The sequence below is a fragment of the Pseudorca crassidens genome, chromosome 4, assembly GCF_039906515.1.
Source record: "Pseudorca crassidens isolate mPseCra1 chromosome 4, mPseCra1.hap1, whole genome shotgun sequence".
Lineage (NCBI taxonomy): Eukaryota > Metazoa > Chordata > Mammalia > Artiodactyla > Delphinidae > Pseudorca > Pseudorca crassidens.
The window spans coordinates 35396338-35416363 of NC_090299.1; the positions used below are offsets into that span (position 1 = coordinate 35396338).

The window sequence follows — 20026 nt, forward strand, 5'->3', positions numbered from 1 at the left end:
AGTTGAGTGAAATTCCAAAAACCAGTGGCACCTAACAAAGCGCGCGGCTCTCGGTGCCCACAGTCCGCAGTAGGCTGCACCCACACATGCTCTAGCCCTAGCTGAAAAATCTCCGGGGACCGTGCCTTTGCTTTACGGGTGAATGGTTAAACTGGTTTAGAAAAGAATAGTCCACAGTAAATGTCTGAAAGCAGGGACCTCAGCAAACTATCTTGAAGTTAAAAGACGAAAAACAATCTTGTAATGATTTTACGTATGAGAAAGTGCAGCCCTTCCTTCAGTGTATCAACCCGCCGAGTAGCGAATGAATGAAACCCAAAGGGCGGGGGTGGAGGAAAGGAGGGCAATCTTATTCCAAGAAGGGGCTCGTCAGTTCCGCACAACGTCACGGAAGCAGGGCACTATAACAAACTATAAAGCTCGCAGCAGCCCCCGATCCTCAGCGCTCCAGCCGGTGCCCGGGAACTCGCGCAGGGGCGACCCCGGAGTTCTCCGCGGGCGACAGCCCTTAGCATCTCTTTTTCCGACTGTCTCATCCTGCCTGCCTGCTAGGTTCGCAGACTCCTCGGGGAAAGTGCCTCCCTTCTTCCCATCACCTGCAGGTTCAAAGCATCCCTTAACCAGAAAGGGCTGTGGGTACCTTTCTACCCCGCTTTCGGGCGGGGCTGAGGTCCACTGAGCAGCAAAGCTACCGGGAAGCACAGAAGAACTTCGAGGGAGACTGCCCGGGCGGGCAGTGGTTGAGCGAGGGGAACCGGGTTGCCGACCCATCGCTATGGCCTCGCTCCCCGTAGCCGCGAACTGGACGGACGGGGGAACAGCGGGTGCGGACGCCGGGAACCCGAGTGCCGCGCTCGAGGCTGGAGCAGCCGCGGGAGAGGCTGACCCCGAGTGGCTGCAACTGCTAGCCCAAGCCGGCAATCTTTCCGCTTCCTCCTCCACGCTGGGACTGGCCGCGGCCTCCGCGGCGCCTTCGCAGTTCCGGGCCAACCTCACCAACCAGTTCGTGCAACCGTCTTGGCGCATTGCGCTCTGGTCCCTAGCGTACGGCGTGGTGGTGGCCGTGGCGGTCTTCGGGAATCTCATCGTCATCTGGATCATCCTGGCCCACAAGCGCATGCGGACCGTCACCAACTACTTCCTCGTGAACTTGGCTTTCTCCGACGCCTCCATGGCCGCCTTCAACACCTTGGTCAACTTCATCTATGCGCTTCACAGCGAGTGGTACTTCGGAGCCAACTACTGTCGCTTCCAGAACTTCTTTCCTATCACAGCAGTGTTCGCCAGCATCTACTCTATGACGGCCATTGCAGTGGACAGGTGAGGAGAAGACCGGGAGGGAGGAAGAGGGGGAGGGAGAGAGGAGCTCGGCGGTGGGATAAGGTTACAAAGGAAATGGTGACAAAATGGGTTTGATAAAAGGAAAGGGACCAGTTAAAAGTTCTTGAAGAGAGGAGGTCACTAACCCATTTGTAGTCTTCTAATGGCTGAACTGGTTTCTGCTTCTATGGCCTCCCCACTCCCACCCTAATCCCCCTGATCCCCATTAAGGGCATCTAGAAGGACTGAAGAAGGTGAATGAGAGAGATGGGGAAAATCTGTCATTCCAAGTAGGACAAACTCAGCTAGAAACGCTTAGTACTCGCACATCTTCTCAGATGGCTTCAAGCAATTGCCACAAAAATTATGTTATCTGTAAAATGTACTTTTTGGCTTTCCTTCTGTCAGTCGTTATTCTGTCAGAGAAATGAATGATAAGTTACCCTTCTCCTCCCTCTGGTTTGCTGGTCCATCCCCTTACCCATCCTTGCCCCAAGGCCAACACTGGTTTGGTCTCCCAGTTATGGAGGATCCATCAGAGGCAATAAACTCCCTCCAAATGATTGCCGTCAGCTAGCAGTTTCCACAGTGTTTCAGGTAGATTTCACTTTCAGTAATCTGTGAAGGCCATGAGATGGGTAAACCCTGTGTCTGGAAGATGGCATCCAAATCATTCAGATGATGGGCAACAAAAAGCCCAAAGAATAAGTGGTTAAGAAATGAGGCACACCGGGCTTCCCTGGTGGCGCAGTGGTTGAGAGTCCGCCTGCTGATGTAGGGGACACGAGTTCGTGCCCCGGTCCGGGAAGATCCCGCATGCCGCGGAGTGGCTGGGCCCGTGAGCCACGGCCGCTGAGCCTGAGCGTCCGGAACCTGTGCTCCGCAACAGGAGAGGCCACAACAGTGAGAGGCCCGCATACCGCAAAAAAAAAAAAGAAGAAGAAGAAGAAATGAGGCACACCGCTTTATAACTGTTGAAGATAATCTTTTAGAATGTCCCCCCATCTACAGTGGGGATTCTGAGATTCTCAAGCAATTTTAAGAAGCTGGAGAGACCTCCAACAGTTGTCCTCGGGTTCCAGTTTATGAAATTTCTGTGTGTTTTTTTTCTTTCTCATATTGAACATTATGGACTATGCATACTGTGTTAACACAATGGTAAACCTCTACCTGTCACTGATAGTTACATTTTAATTCAATGTTATGCTAAAAAAGAAACACACCAGTTGATTTTAGTCTTCATTTTATGATTGGCAGCTTGCAAGGGGGATGCATGGAGGCCGGGGGAGGGGGTTGAAGTCACTTTAACTTCAAGTAACAATGTCCTCATCTGTGAAAATTAAAAAAAAACACTTTTTTTCTATATTAACGAACTTGTTCAAAGTAAAATGAGGCTTAATATTAATTCTTACTACATTAAGCCACCATTATGAGAACAAATAAGAAAAAACGACTTTTTTTTTCCGTAAGTCCATCCTCTGTGTTTACTATTTTGAAATAGTGATCATAGAGGTCTTGATGACATAAAGCTTTAGAAACAATTTTCAAATGCCACGCCCAGGGGGTTAAATTGAAGGAGCAATGGTTAGTTGCCACTAACTAGGATAAGTAAGCATAAAACCACATTTTAAAAGCCTCTGAGGGCTTCCCTGGTGGCGCAGTGGTTGAGAGTCCACCTGCCGATGCCAGGGATACGAGTTTGTGTCCCGGTCCGGGAAGATCCCACATACCGCAGAGCGGCTAGACCCGTGAGCCATGGCCGCTGAGCCTGCGTGTCCGGAGCCAGTGCTCCGCAACAGGAGAGGCCACAACAGTGAGAGGCCCGCGTATCGGGAAAAAAAAAAAAAGCCTCTGAAACTGCCAATCTTCCTTTCCCCTTTATCTCTGATTTTCCACAAGTATCTCACCCCTTCATATTTGTAGGGACAGAGGTGAGTACAAAAAGAAATAAAATTAACCCCAAGTTGGAGAACAAGTGAAATTGCCTCTAATCTTGCTCTACTTTATATATAACACATCTTACATATATATTACCTATGTTTTAATTGAGAATGCAGGTGTTAGAAAATTAATAGAACAGTTTATAATGAAATATTATCTTTTTAAAAATGTATGGCATATCCCACTTGACATACAGGGATATTAGAAAATAGAAAATATTTTCTTCCATTTTCTAAGCACATTTTTGAAGTTAAGTTAGAAACTCTAGGAAGGTTTATTAACATATGGTAAGGGACAATTTCAGGGCATAGGGTCCAGTATTGATTAAAATATTTAAAGAATTTTTTAAGTGACAGTCACTGTTTTTTACCTGGAAACCTTAAGGAAGTAATTTAATATGTTTTATTTAATAATTCAAAAGCATTAACAAACACAGCAAAAAATACTTTATATTCTTCAAACCCAGGGACACCTGACATAAATAATTTGTAAAATAAATATTTAATCTAACTGAAGTAAGTTATATTTTTAGCCAAATAGATAAAAAGTTATCTTATATGCTATACTTTAAAAAATTTGCTTCTCATAAAGCTGTTATGCAAAGTATTCATAGAACCTCTATTTCTTTTGAAGCTTATTATGGACAGATAAAAATATATAGTCATAAAAAATCATAAGGCCTGAATGTGGTAACAAATTATCTAAATGTATTGTGGTAAATTTTACCATTGCTTTAAATATTATGGTTATAAATACTTCTGTAAATTTTTTAAAAAACATCTTTATCAGTCTTTAATGCTAGTGCCTGAGCCAATCTCCTCATTCCTCTCTACTTTAGGGAGAGCCACTGCCCATGCAGTTACATTCTTTATTACAATAAAACTTGACTCATTATTTAGCCCAGATGATAAACGGCATGAGCTTAGCCCAAGATAAACTGGTTTACATTTGCATTCTTTGCAAAACAGTAACTAAAACTATGCTTTGGAAAAGATTACTTTTAGAAAATTTTTTTATGAATCTTTAGCTCCTTTTACAATTTGTAGTTATTATTCAAGGATTTTAAAATATCCCATTTGCAGTCACTAAAATTACTGCTGTAGTGTGCTGTGAAAGTTCGATTAAAACTATCAAACAAATTCAAATTCAAGTGAAAATTCTTATAAAATTAATCCTGAGTACATAATGAAAGCAATAAATGTGTATTAATTGAATGAATGAAACATAAAATTATCACAAAGTAAGGTGAAATCAGAAGTGTCTCTCAGATAACTAGCAGAACTCCAGTTGATATCAATGTTACATTAACAACACTGGGAGAAAAAGGAGTTTATATCATATTTAACAGACACAGTATAAAAATGCTGAATATATAACATATTCTTACACACTAATAAAAATATATATCTCTAATATAAAAAGAACAAAAGTAACAAACAATTCACAAAAGAAGAAATAAAAGTGTCTAACAAACATTAAATTATGAATTGCTTATATTCTGTATCTCCATTTTTCACCTGTTATTTGCTTCTCAAGACATTCAAATCTGAACTCTTTTCCCAACACTCTACCCAAAGAGCCTTATTGAGAAATCCAGTGAGCATTTAAATCCTCGACTTCCTTGACCTTTTAGTAGTATTCCTCACAGGTGGCTATTGCCTCTTGGCTTCCAACTGTCCTGATCACCTCCTACCCACTCAGCCTCTCTTCCATGGCATTATTAATTCTCAATAATTAGAATTATTTCTAATTCTCTGCCTCTATGTAGTAATTAAATGCATAGGTTCCACAATACCAAATCCTGGACCTGATTTTGTCCTTACTTTATTCTCTATTTCTAAGTGATCTCATTCAAACCCACAGCTTCATTTTTCACTTTTGAATGAACAGTTTCCATTTTTTCTATTATCTAATTGATTTTCTTTTGAATTATAGAAGACACATAAAAATCCATACAATAAAGTAGACAAATATAAATGAATGAAAAATTAAAACTAGAAAAAATAGAAAGGGAGAAAATAGAAACAAGATGGGAGTGAAGTTATAACATGGACATTCAGGTCAAAAAGTCCCAATCATTTATGAAAGTTAAGCTTCAAATATGTCTCTGAGCCTCTTAGTGAACAAACAAAAAAGGAAATAAAATCAGTAAATTTGTTTACACTGTCCATATAAACAATATATACACATTCCTTAAGGGCTTAGGAATTTCTGACATTTGAGTTTCAAGAAATTCTTTGTATGGGTAATTAAGAGGACAGTGTCCTCAACCACAGTGTCATAAATGCAAAAGAAGATTTCCCATAGGTGTTTGCTTAGCATTCCTCTGAGTAGGCCAAAGACATATGCCAAAGCAGAACTCAGTGAATGATATTCTCAGGGTAAAACCTCTATCTGAGCACAGTTTCCAGATGGTCTGGTTTGTTGCATTGAAAAAACTACAAAAAAGGATAAAATGTATTTCCTCCAAAAGTATTTTTTTCCACCTGAACTTTGGATATAGCTTGAGAATCAGATAACTCAAAGTTGTAACATATGGCAAAAGCTCTACAAATCATTCTCATTCCAGTCCCCAGTCTCTGATCCTGATCCATCCTCTATACCAGTCTCTTTTGAAACTTATTTTCCCCTCATGCATTATAAGGATCATACATGCACAGTGAAAACAATTAAAAATAGAAATATTAGAAAGTTAAATTTACCTGTAATTGTCCTACACCCCAAATATAGCCTATCTATGATCTTCATGTTCACATTTCAACTCTCCCCTCATTTTTTGTGATATGTATATCTCACATAGTACATTATGTACATGCATAAATAAAGATATATTTTTAAATTACTAAAATAGTGCCACATTATCATGTCATTTTAAATTTACCATACAGGGTTACTAAAATTTATTGAACAAATTATAAATCTTGGACATTATATGTTATGAAGATATAGATGTTTATCTTACTCTATAACATTTTTACTTTAATTGTTTAAATTACAGTAAGTACATATAAGATAGAAATAATACATACATATGTTTTAAAACTCAAAAAGTAAATGGATCACCAGCTTAAAATCCTCTAAACCATCTTTGAGCTCTGCTCGTGTACCTGACATTTCCACTTGGGGTCTGAAAAGCTCCTCAAACTCCTCCAAACCCATTATCTTACCTCCAAACCTCTTCCTCTTCCAGTGTTCCCCATTTCAATAAACAGTACAAGCATCCATTCAGTTGTTCAAATAGCTCCCAATCTATTACCTTCTTTCTGACTCTACCCCCACTTCCCTAGTCCAAGCTACTATCATATCTTTCTTGGACTACTAAAAACACCTCTTAATTGGTCTCCCCACATCCAATCTTAATCCACCTTAGTATATATAAGAAGATGTTTCTGCACTCCTACTTAATGCTACAATGTTTTCCCATTGCTGTTATGAGAAGAAGAATATTCTTAATCCAGATAATAATACCTTGGATAGCCTGGTTCCTTGACCTGTCCAACTTCAACTCATACTATACCTCAACTTCCTAATCTTTGTTCTAGCCACTCTGATACTCTTTCAAGTCCCTGAATGTGTGATGCTATCTTTTTGCCACAAAGCCCTTAAACACAGTTTTCCTTCTGTCTCAAATTCCCTTCTGCCCATTCCTCATTAGTTGAACATACTCCTCATTTAGATAACAGCTTGAATCTCATTTCACAGGGAAACGTCCCATAAGCCTCCCAATTTAAATTAAATGTCACTTTGTAGATTCTCTTAGCACATGTTAGACATAGCATTTTTATATATTAAATTAAGAATACTTGATTAATAATTTCCTCTAATAAACTTATAAGCATCATAAAGACAAGTTCCCTCTGTTCTTAGTCTTTATTGTATCCTTATGCCTATCATACTGTTTTGCACATGGTAAGCACACAATCCAGATTCCTGAATAAAAGAATCATAAAAGTAATCAAATAAAAATTAAAGTGATGAGATATAACTTTTTTCCATTAAAATCGGCAGAGATTGCTAAGTTGTAGTAAACATGGCATTTTAACACATGATTTTAGATTGAACCATATGTAATTGCCAGTTTTTAATAGTTTAAAATGTCAATTAATACTTCATATGGTTTAATCTAACAGTTGGGTATATATTGTCAAAAATCTTTCAGGGTGCAATTTTCCAACATGTTCAAAGATATTTTTCAAATCAAAATTCAAAGAACTGAAAACAACTAAAAAGCTCAACAAAAAGAAATGAATGATGAGGCATCTAAAAATGAAATTCTATGTAGAAATTTTAAAATTACATTTGAATATAACATCAGTTCTTTCAAGTCTCTAGGCACATGTATATAAATGTCCTAACATTAACATGCATATCCAAAATTTTTTAATCTTTTTATAACCTTTGCTTATAAACCATTTCTTGCTAGTCTCCAATTATTTCTTGCTAGTCTCCAATTAGGAAAGTCTGATGAGAGTTCATCAGTAGTCCTCCTTAGCACTTCCATTCTCCTCACCATACCCTGGCCAGAGAGAGAGACAGAAAGAAAGAAACAGCAATGTCAGCACTTTGGTACAGAACATAATAGTGTCTCTGGAAGAAGCCATGCCTTTCTCCAGTTGTTTTGGGCATATTGCATCCAAATCTGCAGAAGTCATAAATTACAAACTGCCCTCTGCCTGAAGTTTTTGTGATGTCTATTTGTGTTCCAAATAGAATTTGGAGGAATTATTTTGTCCCTAATCTTTGCTCCATTAACAAATTCTTAAAGACCAGTGTTCCTTCATCTTCTACTTGCAACTCTCTCTCCCTGGGGCTCAGCTCTAAACCACATGTCCAGGATGAGGAATTGTTTCCCTACTTCCCTATGCCTCATTGCTTTGAGAATACACCATTCTTACTGAGACTTGCTCACTGGTATGTTGGATAAATGGTGCAAAATATACAACTGGGGTTTGAAGCCCCACCACTTCATTAGACACAGTCAGAGTCTGAATCCCACTTTAGACTCAGCAGGATCTCTAACACACGATGAATTTTTAGACTATGGATTTAACAGTCTGATATAATTCTATATGTGCAATAAGGTAGATATAGATTTGATTTTCTCTGAATGCTGAGATTTTGGGTAATTTTGTTTTCCTTTATACTTTTCCTTTTCTAATTATCTACAACAAAATGTACTTCTTTTACATGAAACAAAATACATTGCTAATTAATTAAAGTTCTGAAGATGGATGGTGGTGATGGTTGCACAATAATGTGAATGTACCACTGAACTGTACACTTAAAAATAGTTACAATGGTAAATTTTATGTTTGGTATATTTTATCACTATAAAAATTTTAAAATATTAATTAAATAAATAAATACTGTTTAAGGACCTAATAATGACTCTGAGATACACGCTAAAGAGTTTAGACTCAAGGAGAGAACAACTCGATTAAACTTTGTATAGATTTTTAGTGATAGATGTTTTATGGAAACATTTTTAACACACTTTCTAGGCTAATTTAGAAATCATGAAGACATCTCTGGCAAAAGAGTACCTTAACATTACAATGGATTATTTTGTAAACTGTGAAATCTTTTCCCCAGGAATTATGTAAAGATATCACACCTATGTGGAGTAATTTAGAAGACTGCCTAAAGATACAGGGATAAATTAGCTCAGTATTTCTATTATTTAGTCTGGTATATGACAAAAGTTTTTAAATATTTGCTTAAGAAGTCCCCCATTTTGAGTTTGTATTATTATCTATGACTTTTTTTACCTTCAAATCTGCCCAAATATCAAGGTTATTTAAATTTTTCTTTTACGCATACCTGTAAGTAAGGAAAATGTGCATCTGATTTTATCACTAAGCAACAAAGGGCTCAATTGTGCTCTGGAGCTGATTTATACTTGTTAGAGGGAATCAACTGCGCACATTTCTTCTCAACTCTGCATTTAGTGATGTTACTTTGGTAGCTTGAAATCATGGTAGGAGTATTTACACCACAGAAATTTGCAAATGCTAGAAGTCATGAGTTTTGTTTTGTTTCTGTGGTTTTTTTTCCTTAGAGTGCTTGTGGTTAAACATTTACCAGCACACAAATCACTATATTTGTAGTCATTCACTCAATAGCTATTTCTTAAGTACCTTCTAAGTATTAACATTGTATAGATATGGGGCACACTGGAATAAACAAGACAAACATGTCCCATATCCTAATGAAACTGTAATTAATATCTTCACTTGAATCCCTCAGTTGTAGTCCACCAGAGTCCTAAATCCAATGATCTATTGAACTTCAACATCTGAAAGTTTAATAAGCATCTCAGAATTTACATGCTCCAAACAAAGTTCCTGATTTTCCTCTGAAACTTACTCCTCCTACAATCTTCTGAGGTCAAAAATCTGAACCCTAGGTCAGAACTCTTGGAAGTATTCTCACTCATCTCTTCTTTCATACTCTATGTCCAATCAATCAGAAAATCTAATCACTTTTACTTTCAAAATATATGTAGAATCTAATCACTCCTTAAGATGTCTATCGTTGCCTCCCTAGTCCAAGTCAATATCATTTCTCACCTAACTGGTTTCCCTACGCCTGCTTTTGTTCCCCTTTGGTTTGTTCTCAATGCAACAATCAGAGAGATCCTGTAATGTGTCAGATAATATATCCCCTCTACAAATCCTCCAATGGCACCTCAGTTCTCTCAGGGTAGAAATCAAAGTTCCTACAACGGTCTATAAGAATTTATAGTAACTGGTTCTTTGTTACTCTCCAACCTTATATCCTACTACTTACACTCCACTGCTCTGCTCCACCATCACTGCTTTCCTCTGTTACATCAATATACTAAGCGTGTTTCCACCTCAGGATCTTACACTCTGTGTGAAACACTCTTACTCCAGACATATTGTTCATTACCTGTACTACTTCTGGACCCTGACTACTCTATTTGAAGTTGCTTTAAATTTTTCTTTACCACATGTATCACCTTCTAATATACTATATAATTAGCTCATCTGCAATGTTTATTGTTTTTTGTATGTCTGCCCTACTGGATTCTAAGTTCCATGAGGACAAGGCTAGACCTGTGTCTCAACTGAGTAAATGAAGAATAGATAGAGTCTATGGTAACTGGGAACACATAGCAGGGGAAAGCACATTTATAGTGTTAGAGCAGTAAAACACAGAAATGTAGAAGCATTTTTTAAGTTCCTTATTTTATAGAAGTATAGAAAATATCTCCTAATAAATTGGCTATGAGTAGTTACTATTTAAATAAAAACATTTAAAATATTCTATACAACCTAATATGTGATTATCATACTGAACTGTATCATCTATAAAGAAAATGATTAGGAGATTTTCAAATGAGCATAGGAAACAATTTTGAAGAAATTAAAAACTCACAAATTGAGTGTTTATGTTGAATAAGTACTATTAATCACAATTCAGAATTCTTAGATGAATAAACTTACTGAATTTAAAAGACGTCACAGTGCCATATGTATTGATTTTTATACCTTCAAATTAAATAAATATATGAAGGCCGTTTTCCCCATTAAGTTAACTACGTGGTATAAAATAAATTCAAAACTCTTAAACTTACATCATGTTTTCATTAACTTAAAATGTTTTACTCCTAAAATAAAAATATTTTCAGTATCTCTTCAACAAAGATTTACATAAGCTAAATTTCATGTTGAAGGCTGTGGTATTTCACAAACAAACTAGTGTAATAATATTTTTTAAATAATAGAGTACAATGCTTTCCTATGTAAGAAATTACTGACAATCCCTATTGACCAGTCACAAAACCATTGATGAGACTATCTTTAATGAACAAGAATGAAACTGAATAAGGTCTCCTTAGAAACATATAAAAGGACACCATTTTAAAGTTTTAGCAGCTCAAAAATAGAACACATATGCCAAAGAACACACACACACATAACCAATTCTATGCATGCACAATTTAATACATGCAATCCTTGCTTTGCACAAATTTCAGTTACCAAGATGATTTATTTATATAACACCAGTCCCTTCAACAGCATGGCTCAAGTTTTTCTTACCATGTCACATTAACTGTGAGTACTTGCATAATGTAAAAAATTATCTGCTAGCTCTTAAGCTCTCATGAATCACTCCACAAATAACAGATGTACTTCATAATCAGTGACCAATCATATTCCTATTTTTCAAAATCTGTTACTGATTGGTCACTGATTATCTTAGTCAGTTCATGCACAGAGAGCAAAGCACATAGTTGCAGTGCCTCATTGTCTTTCAATGATAAACTCAAATGACACCTTAGAAAAATGGCTAATCAAGAGAAGGACTTGCCAACAAAGAGGAAGAAATAAAAAGTGATAACACTGAAAGTGAAATTCAAATCCAGTATAGGTGAAGATGAAGAAGAATAGCTGAATAAGAGAATGTTGACAGTCACTTTACAAGAGACTCTAAATATGCAGCCAGAGGAAATTAGTGAAGGTGAATTTATCAACATGAATGAGGAAGATGATAGTGACAAATGATGAAGATGTCCCAGAGGAAGAGAACTGGCAAAAATCTTCATATGAAGAAAAAAAAAAATCTCAGATACTTCACCACTTTCAAAGTTCAAGGATAAAATGTTGGAAGCTGATTCAAACTCACAAAGGAGTATAACACTCTTCCAAGGTATAGAAAACATGTTGGCTCTGTATATGTTATATGAAAGAATAAAGTAAACACTATTCAAACTACTCATGATACCTTTATATTTTTTTCTAAGACTTTATTTTTAGAGCAATTTTTGGTTAACAGCAAAATTGAGGGAAGGTACAGAGATTTCCTATATATCCTCTGCCCCCCACACTTGCATAGCCTCCCTGTTATCAACATCTCCCACCAGAGCGGTACATTTTTTACCACTGATGAACCTAACTGGCTCATCATAATCACCCAAAGTCCATAGTTTACATTAGGCTTCACTCTTGGTGTTGTACATCCGATGCATTTAGGCAAATGTGTAATGACATGTAACCATTATTATTGTCTCCTCCAGAGTATTTTCACTCCCCTGAAAATCCTCTGTGCTTTGCCTATTCAACCCTATTCCCTTGAACCCCTAGCAAATACTGATCTTTTTATTGTGTCCATAGTTTTGTCTTTTCCATAATCACATAGTTAGCATCAAACAGTATGTAGCCTTTTCAGATTGACTTCTTTCACTTAGTAATATGGATTTAAGATTTGTTAATGTTTTTTCATCGCTTGATACTAGATTTCTTTTTAGCAGTGAATATTTCATCATCTGATGTATTGGGTTGGCCAAAAGGTTCGTTTGGTTAATGAATACGTTGTTCAATAAAGTTACTCATGAAAATGAAAAATGTGTCTTTTATTTTAACTTTAAACCAAACGAACTTTTTGGCCAAACCAATACCATAGTTTATTTATTCATTCATCTAATGAAGGACATCCTGGTTGCTTTCAAGTTTTTGGTAATTATGAATGAAGCTGCAGTAAACATCCATGTGCAGGGTTTTGTTTGATTTTTGTTGTTGTTTTGGTTTTTTGTGGGTTTTTGTTTTGTTTATTTTGTTTTGTTTTGTTTTGTGGACATGAATCTTCAACTCTATTTGGTAAATACCAAGGAGCACAACTGCTGCTGGATCATACAGTAATAGTATGTTTAGTTTTTTAAGAAGCAGCCAAACTGTCTTCCAAAGTGGCTGAACCATTTTGCATTCCCACTAGCAATGTATGAGAGTTTCTGTTGCTTCACATCCTTTCCAGCATCTGGTGTTATGGATTTTCACCATTCTATAGGTGTGTAGTGGTATCTCATTGTTGTTTTAATTTGCATTTACCTGGTGATATATGATGTGGAGCATCTTTTTGTATGCTTATTTACTATCTGCATATCTTCTTTGGTGAGGTGTCTGTTAAGGTTTTTGGAACCTTTTGGGAACCTTATGCATATGTTAAATCTTTTGTAGTTGTCCCACAGTCCTTGGATATTCTCTTCCGTTTTTTCAGTCTTTGTTTTCTTTGCTTTTCAGTTTTTATGAATTCTACTTATATATACTCTAGCTCAGAGGTTCTTTCTTCAGCCATGCTCAGTCTACTAATAAACCCATCAAAGGCATTCTTCATTTCTGTTGCAGTGTTTTTCAACTCTAGCACTTCTTTTGGTTCTTTCTTTCTTAGGATTTCCATCTCTCTGCTTACATCGCCCAGCTATTCTTACATGCTGTCTGCTTTATCAGTTAGAGCCCTTATGATATTAATCCAGTTGTTTTAAATTCCCAGTATGATAATTCCAACATCCCTTCTATGCCTGGTTCTCATGCTTGCTTCATCTCTTCAGGTTTTGTTTTTGGGTTTTTTTTTTTGTCTTTTGATAGCTGGACATGATGCTCTGGATAAAAGGAACTGCTCTAAATAGACTGTTAGTAATGTGGTGGTGAGGTACGGAGGAAGGGGAAGCATTCTAGAGTCCTATAATTAGGTCTCAGTCATTTAGTGAGCCTATGCCTCTGTTCTGTGAACTTCACAAGTGTTTCTCATTTTTTTCCCTCCCTTTATTTTTTTTAAAAATTTTTATTGGAGTAAAGTTGATTTACAATGTTGTGTTAGTTTCTGCTGTACAGCAAAGTGAATCAGTTATACATATACATATATCCACTCTTTTTTAGATTCTTTTTCTATATAGGTCATTACAGAGTATTGAGTAGAGTTCCCTGTGCTATACAGTAAGTCCTTATTAGTTATCTGTTTTACATATAGTATAGTGTACGTATATCAATCCCAATCTCCCAATTTATCCCTCCCCTGCTCTTTCCCCCCTGATAACCATAAGTTTGCTTTTTACTTTTTCTTAACAAGGACTGCCCTCAGAGGAAACTAGTTGGCCAGAGTTTAATCTGCTGGGGTATTATTGGAGTCTAACTGTCCTGAGGGGAGGATATACTCCAGTCCAGCTGCATCAGCCTTCCACTTGGGAGAAGGGAAATAGCCAACTCTAACCTACTCTAAACATCTGTCCCATCTAAAGGGAGAGAAACATCTGTGTTAAGAAGAATAGTCTCTGATGTGTTTAAAAAGTCCTTTTCCCCTTCATCCTGCTAGAAGCATGAGGGGGTGTTTCTCTGATATATCTAGTGGGATCATGGTCCAGTTCCTGGAAGTAACTCACAGGATTGTGAGGGGCCTCTGCTATATTTCCAAAATGTGTATTTAATAATCTAAGGGGAAAATGTAACATTCTATAAAGCAGGACAAAATTATTCTACCACAATTTTACTTTGTAGAAAGATCTAAATGTTCATATGCTTCCTCATTACTCTTTTATTCTGTTATTAATTTACTTGTAGAAACCTGGACAATCGTTCTGCCTTTGCTGTAACCTATTCCATACAACTCATCCTGAGTTTCATTACTTTTGCGTAGTAATTTCCATTCATCTTCTATTTGGATATGTTTAATTTGTTAATTTTTCCATTTGCTAATTTTTAGCAGAGAACATTCTAAAGGGTTCATTCAGTAAAAACAAAAAAAAAATGAAAAACTACAAGCAACATATACGTTTCAAAAAAAATGGAAAGAATTGTTAACATAATGAATGATCCTTTATAATTACATCACATTTGTTATGTTCAAATCTTTTTTTATCTGTACTAGTTGTTTTTGTTGTTGTTTTGTCTTCTTCTATCAGTTATTGAGAAAAGTGTGATAGCCCAACTATGATTGGGAATGTATCTCTCATTTTAGTTTTGTCCATTTTGCTTTGTATATCTTGAAGCAATATTTATACAAATCTAGGACTGTTATGCCTTCCTATGAATTTATCCCTTTTGTCATTATGAAATGTCCCTCTTTACATTTAGTAACACCTCATGCCTTAATGCCTAATTTTTGTGATGTTTTTTGAATTTTATTTTTATACAGCAGGTTCTTATTAGTTATCTATTTTATACATATTAGTATATATATATGTCAATCCCAATCTCCCAATTCATCCCATCACCCACCCCCAGCTTTGCACTCTTGGTGTCCATATATTTGTTCTCTACATCTGTGTCTCTATTTCTGCCTTGCAAACCAGTCCATCTGTACCATTTTTCTAGATTCCACATATATGCGTTAATATACAATAGTTGTTTTTCTCTTTCTGACTTACTTCACTCTATATGACAGTCTCTAGACAATCTTTTCTTTGGTTAGTGTTTACATGGTAACCCCTTTCACACAAACATTTTAACACCAAGAATGTCTAATATGATTAGAAGTCACAAATTTGATCCCATGATGTGTGGAAATGTAAATTTTAATTACATAACTTTATTTAATTTTTAAATTAACATGTACTAAAATTGACTTTAATTGATGTACAGATTTAGGATTTTTAATGCATGAATCTATTCATGCAACAGTCACCACCATCAGGACACAAAACAATTTCATTACTACAAACAAACTCCCTCATGCTATACCTTTGTATTCATACCCGCTCTCTGCCCTAAAACCTGGGAAGCACTGATTTATCTTGCTCCACTGTAGTCTGGTCTTTTGGGGAAAATATCATATTAATATAATTATACAATACGTGAACTTTGAGACTGGCTATTTTCACTCACCATAACATCTCTGAGATCTAAGTTGCTGAGTGTATCAAAAGTTTGCTCGTTTTTTATTGCTGAGGGTATTCTTTGTATGGAGGCACCAAAGTTTATTTGTTCATCCACCCTTTGCAGGGTATTTAGGTTGTTTCTAGTTTTGAACAATTATGATCTATTCATAGATCATAAACATCCATTAAAGATTTTTGTGTGAAAACAAGTTTTCATTTCTCTAGAGTAAATAAGTAGGAGTGGGATTACTGGGTCATTTGGTAAATGCATATTTAACTTTATAAGAAATTGTGGAAGTGCTTTCCACAGTGGCTATACCATGCTGTATTCATACCAACAGTGTATGAATGTTCTACTTGTTCCAGATCTTCATCAGCAATTGGTATTGTCAGTATTTTTGTTTTAATTTTAGCCATTTTAATGTGCATCTTGATGTGCTTTTAATTCACATTTCATTAATGGATATTTATATTAGACAAGTTTCATGTGCTTATTTGTCATTAATGCATCTTCTTTGATGAAGTGCCTATTCAAGCCATTTGCCCATTTTTAAATTGGATTGTTTGTTTTCTTACTATTAAGATTTTATTTTTAACAGCTTTATTGAGTTATAATTTACATACCATAAAATATACTCATTTTAGGTATATGATTTAATGATTTTTAGTAAGTTTTTAGTTATGTAACCATCAACACAATTTAATTTTAGAATATTTCCATTACCTCAAAAAGAAACCTCACTTCCAATTTTGTAGTCACTCCCCATTCTACGTGCAGCCCTAGACAACCACTAAGCTATTTTCTCCTGCTACAGATTTGACTTTTCTGGAATTTGATATAAATGGAATCATTTTATATCACATATAGTCTTTTGCATAGACTTGAAATTGTTTTCTCTGTTTTTAATTGGGTTATATGTCTTCTTATTAAATAGTGAGAGTTATTGTGTATTTTGAACACAATTCCTTTACTGGACATATTATTTGCAAATATTTCCTCCTTGTCTGTGGTTTGTCACTTTACTTTCTTCCTTGCATATTTAAAAAGCAAAAGGTTTTAATTTTCATGAAGTACAGCATATCATTTTTCTCTTTTATTGTTTGTGCTTTTGTAGTCAGTTCTAAAAAATCATTAGCTATCCCAAGGTTGTGAAAATTCATTTTTATGTTTTTTTTCTGATAGTTTTATGGTTTTAGATCTCACATTTATATGTGATACATTTGGAGATTATTTTTATGTGTGGTGTGACATAACCGTATAATTTATCTTTTTGCATGTGGATATCTAATTGTCCTAGCACTGTTTGTTGAAAAAATACAATTTACCCCCATCAAATTGCCTTGGCACAGTTGTCAAAAATCAATTGAACATAAATGTAAGTGTTTATTTCCAGACTCTTGATATTTTTGCTTCACTGATCTACATGTCTATTTTTATGCCAGTACTACACTGTCTCGATTACTGTAGCCCTGTAATAAATTTTGAAATATGGAAAGTATAAGTCTTTCAAATTTGTTTTTATTATTCAAATTTTTTGACTATTCTAGAAGGTCTGTACTTCCAAATTATTTTTAAGATCAGTTTTTTAAATTCTGGAATTAGAATAGGAAGTTTTATAAGGATTCTGTTGAATTTTTCAGTCAATTTGGAAAGCATTGTCAGCTTAACAATATTGAGTCTTCCAATCCATGATCATGGACTGTCTGTCCATTTATTGAGGTCTTCTTTAATTTGTTTCAACAATGCGCTGTAGTTTTCAATGTATGTCTCAATTCTTTTATTAAATTTCTTCCTATGTTTATTAAGTTATTCTTTTTTTTTACATCTTTCCATTTATTGAGGTCTTTTTTAATTTGTTTCAACAATGCGCTGTAGTTTTCAATGTATGTCTCAATTCTTTTATTAAATTTCTTCCTATGTTTATTAAATTATTCTTTTTTTATATACATCTTTATTGGAGTATAATTGCTTTACAATGGTGTGTTAGTTTCTGCTTTATAACAAAGCGAATCAGTTATACATATACATATGTTCCCATATCTATTCCCTCTTGCGTCTCCCTCCCTCCCACCCTCCCTATCCCACCCCTCCAGGCGGTCACAAAGCACTGAGCTGATCTCCCTGTGCTATGCGGCTGCTTCCCACTAGCTATCTACCTTACGTTTGGTAGTGTATATATGTCCATGCCTCTCTCTTGCTTTGTCACAGCTCACCCTTCCCCCTCCCCATATCCTCAAGTCCGTTCTCTAGTAGGTCTGTGTCTTTATTCCTGTCTTACCCCTAGGTTCTTCATGACATTTTTTTCTTCTTAAATTCCATATATATGTGTTAGCATACAGTATTTGTCTTTCTCTTTCTGACTTACTTCACTCTGTATGACAGACTCTAGGTCTATCCACCTCATTACAAATAGCTCAATTTCGTTTCTTTTTATGGCTGAGTAATATTCCATTGTATATATGTGCCACATCTTCTTTATCCATTCATCCAATGATGGACACTTAGGTTGTTTTTGGTGCTACTGAATAGACTTTTTTGAAGTTCATTTTTAGATTGTTCATAACTAGTATATAGAAATACAATTCATTGAACTTGTATTCTGTGACCTTGCTGAACTTATTAATTCTAATGGGTTTGGGGTTTTGTGGATTCCTTAGGAAGATCATTTCATCTGCTAATAAAAACAGTATTACTTCTGTCAGTAATAAAGACAGTATTCCTGTTGAATTTGGATGCCTTTTATTTCTTTTCTTTCTTTTTTTTGTAGTTGTTATTGTTGCTGTTGTTTGCTGTTTTTTTCATATCTGATTTTCCTCTTTAATTATATTTTCATGATACCTTATTAAGGTAATTTGAGCACAAATTATTCAATGATAGAAAATGACAGAAAAACAATTTTAAAAATCACCTCCATTCATTCATTAATTTAGTCATACAATAAATATGTGTCGGGTGCCAAATATGTGCAGTCATTATCCTAGATGCTATGAATATATTTATTATCTAAGTATATATCCAATAATGTATTATTATCCCAGTTTGGAGGTTATCTATACCTTCTTTCTTCCATTTGCACAGTTAAATAAGCATTTACATCATCATAATTTAATTACCTGCAGATTGGGTACTCCTTCTGCTTGATGGACAACATCATCTTTCTGAGTTTAAGGATAACAGAGTGGAACTGCCACAGGCCACTTCAAAAAGGAGTTTAATATGGTATAGGCCATATTAAACAAAATTGAAGGAAATTAATTCCTAGTGCACCCAAAGAACTTACAGAGTCTCCAAGTATAACATGCAACATTTCTATTTAATCATTGAACCACTGAGCACTAGTTGCCCTGACTGATGTTACATAGAAGACCTTAGTGCTCTCCATATAAGAAATTCTTCTAAAAGGAGAGATTTGAAAGAGAAATAACCTATAATGCACTACCCTGATGGAACAGTTTCTGTTGAAAAGTTAAAACAATATTAAAAGAAGTTTTTTTTTTTAATCCTTAGATCAGAATTTTGGCATGAACTTATTTTTCTTTCTACTCTGATCACAACTAGCTAAGAACCACATTAAATAAATTATCTTTGTTTATTTTTGTCTCGAGCTAACCACAGCAACATTTTTTAAATTCTCAAGTGTTAATTTCATTTTATTCAATATAGTTTTAGAGTGATTTAGGTTGAGTGTCTACTGTGCCTGATATTGCCTAAGTCTCCTTGAATACATTGTGTTATGTAATGTCATTTTAACCTCATAATCATAGTCTACGCCATGTTTATTCCCATTTAGCAAAGTTAAGAAAACTATTCCTTTTAAAAATTGCGTACACGCTTAAGTTTTTATTTGTAAACAATTATTCACCCATCCATCTGTCCAAATACTCAACAACTATTTGCAGTCACTATTCAACAATGATGTTGACTACTATAGATACTTTGTTAGGTACTACAGAACACAGAGAAGAATAAATCATACCTCCAATGAGCTAAAATCATTATGAGCATAATGCTGTTGCAGCACTGAGGAGGTAAAAACTAACTCTGCACAGAGAGAGGGAAAGAATCTACAGTGATCAGTCTATAATATGAGTGGAAATTAAAGGATGGTTAGAAGTTTTCCAGTCATACAACTTTAGAATAACATATGAAGC

General features: G+C 35.5%; 1 protein-coding gene across 1 annotated transcript in view; it reads left to right on the forward strand.

Moving 5' to 3' along the window:
- Nucleotides 1-621: 621 nt before the first annotated feature.
- TACR3 (tachykinin receptor 3) overlaps nt 622-20026 on the forward strand; it is a 61914-nt gene continuing 42509 nt past the window's right edge. Inside the window, exon 1 of the mRNA XM_067734673.1 lies at nt 622-1320. Within this exon, the coding sequence (XP_067590774.1) occupies nt 776-1320 (545 nt within the window). The 5' untranslated portion in view covers nt 622-775. The remainder of the gene's footprint in view (nt 1321-20026) is intronic.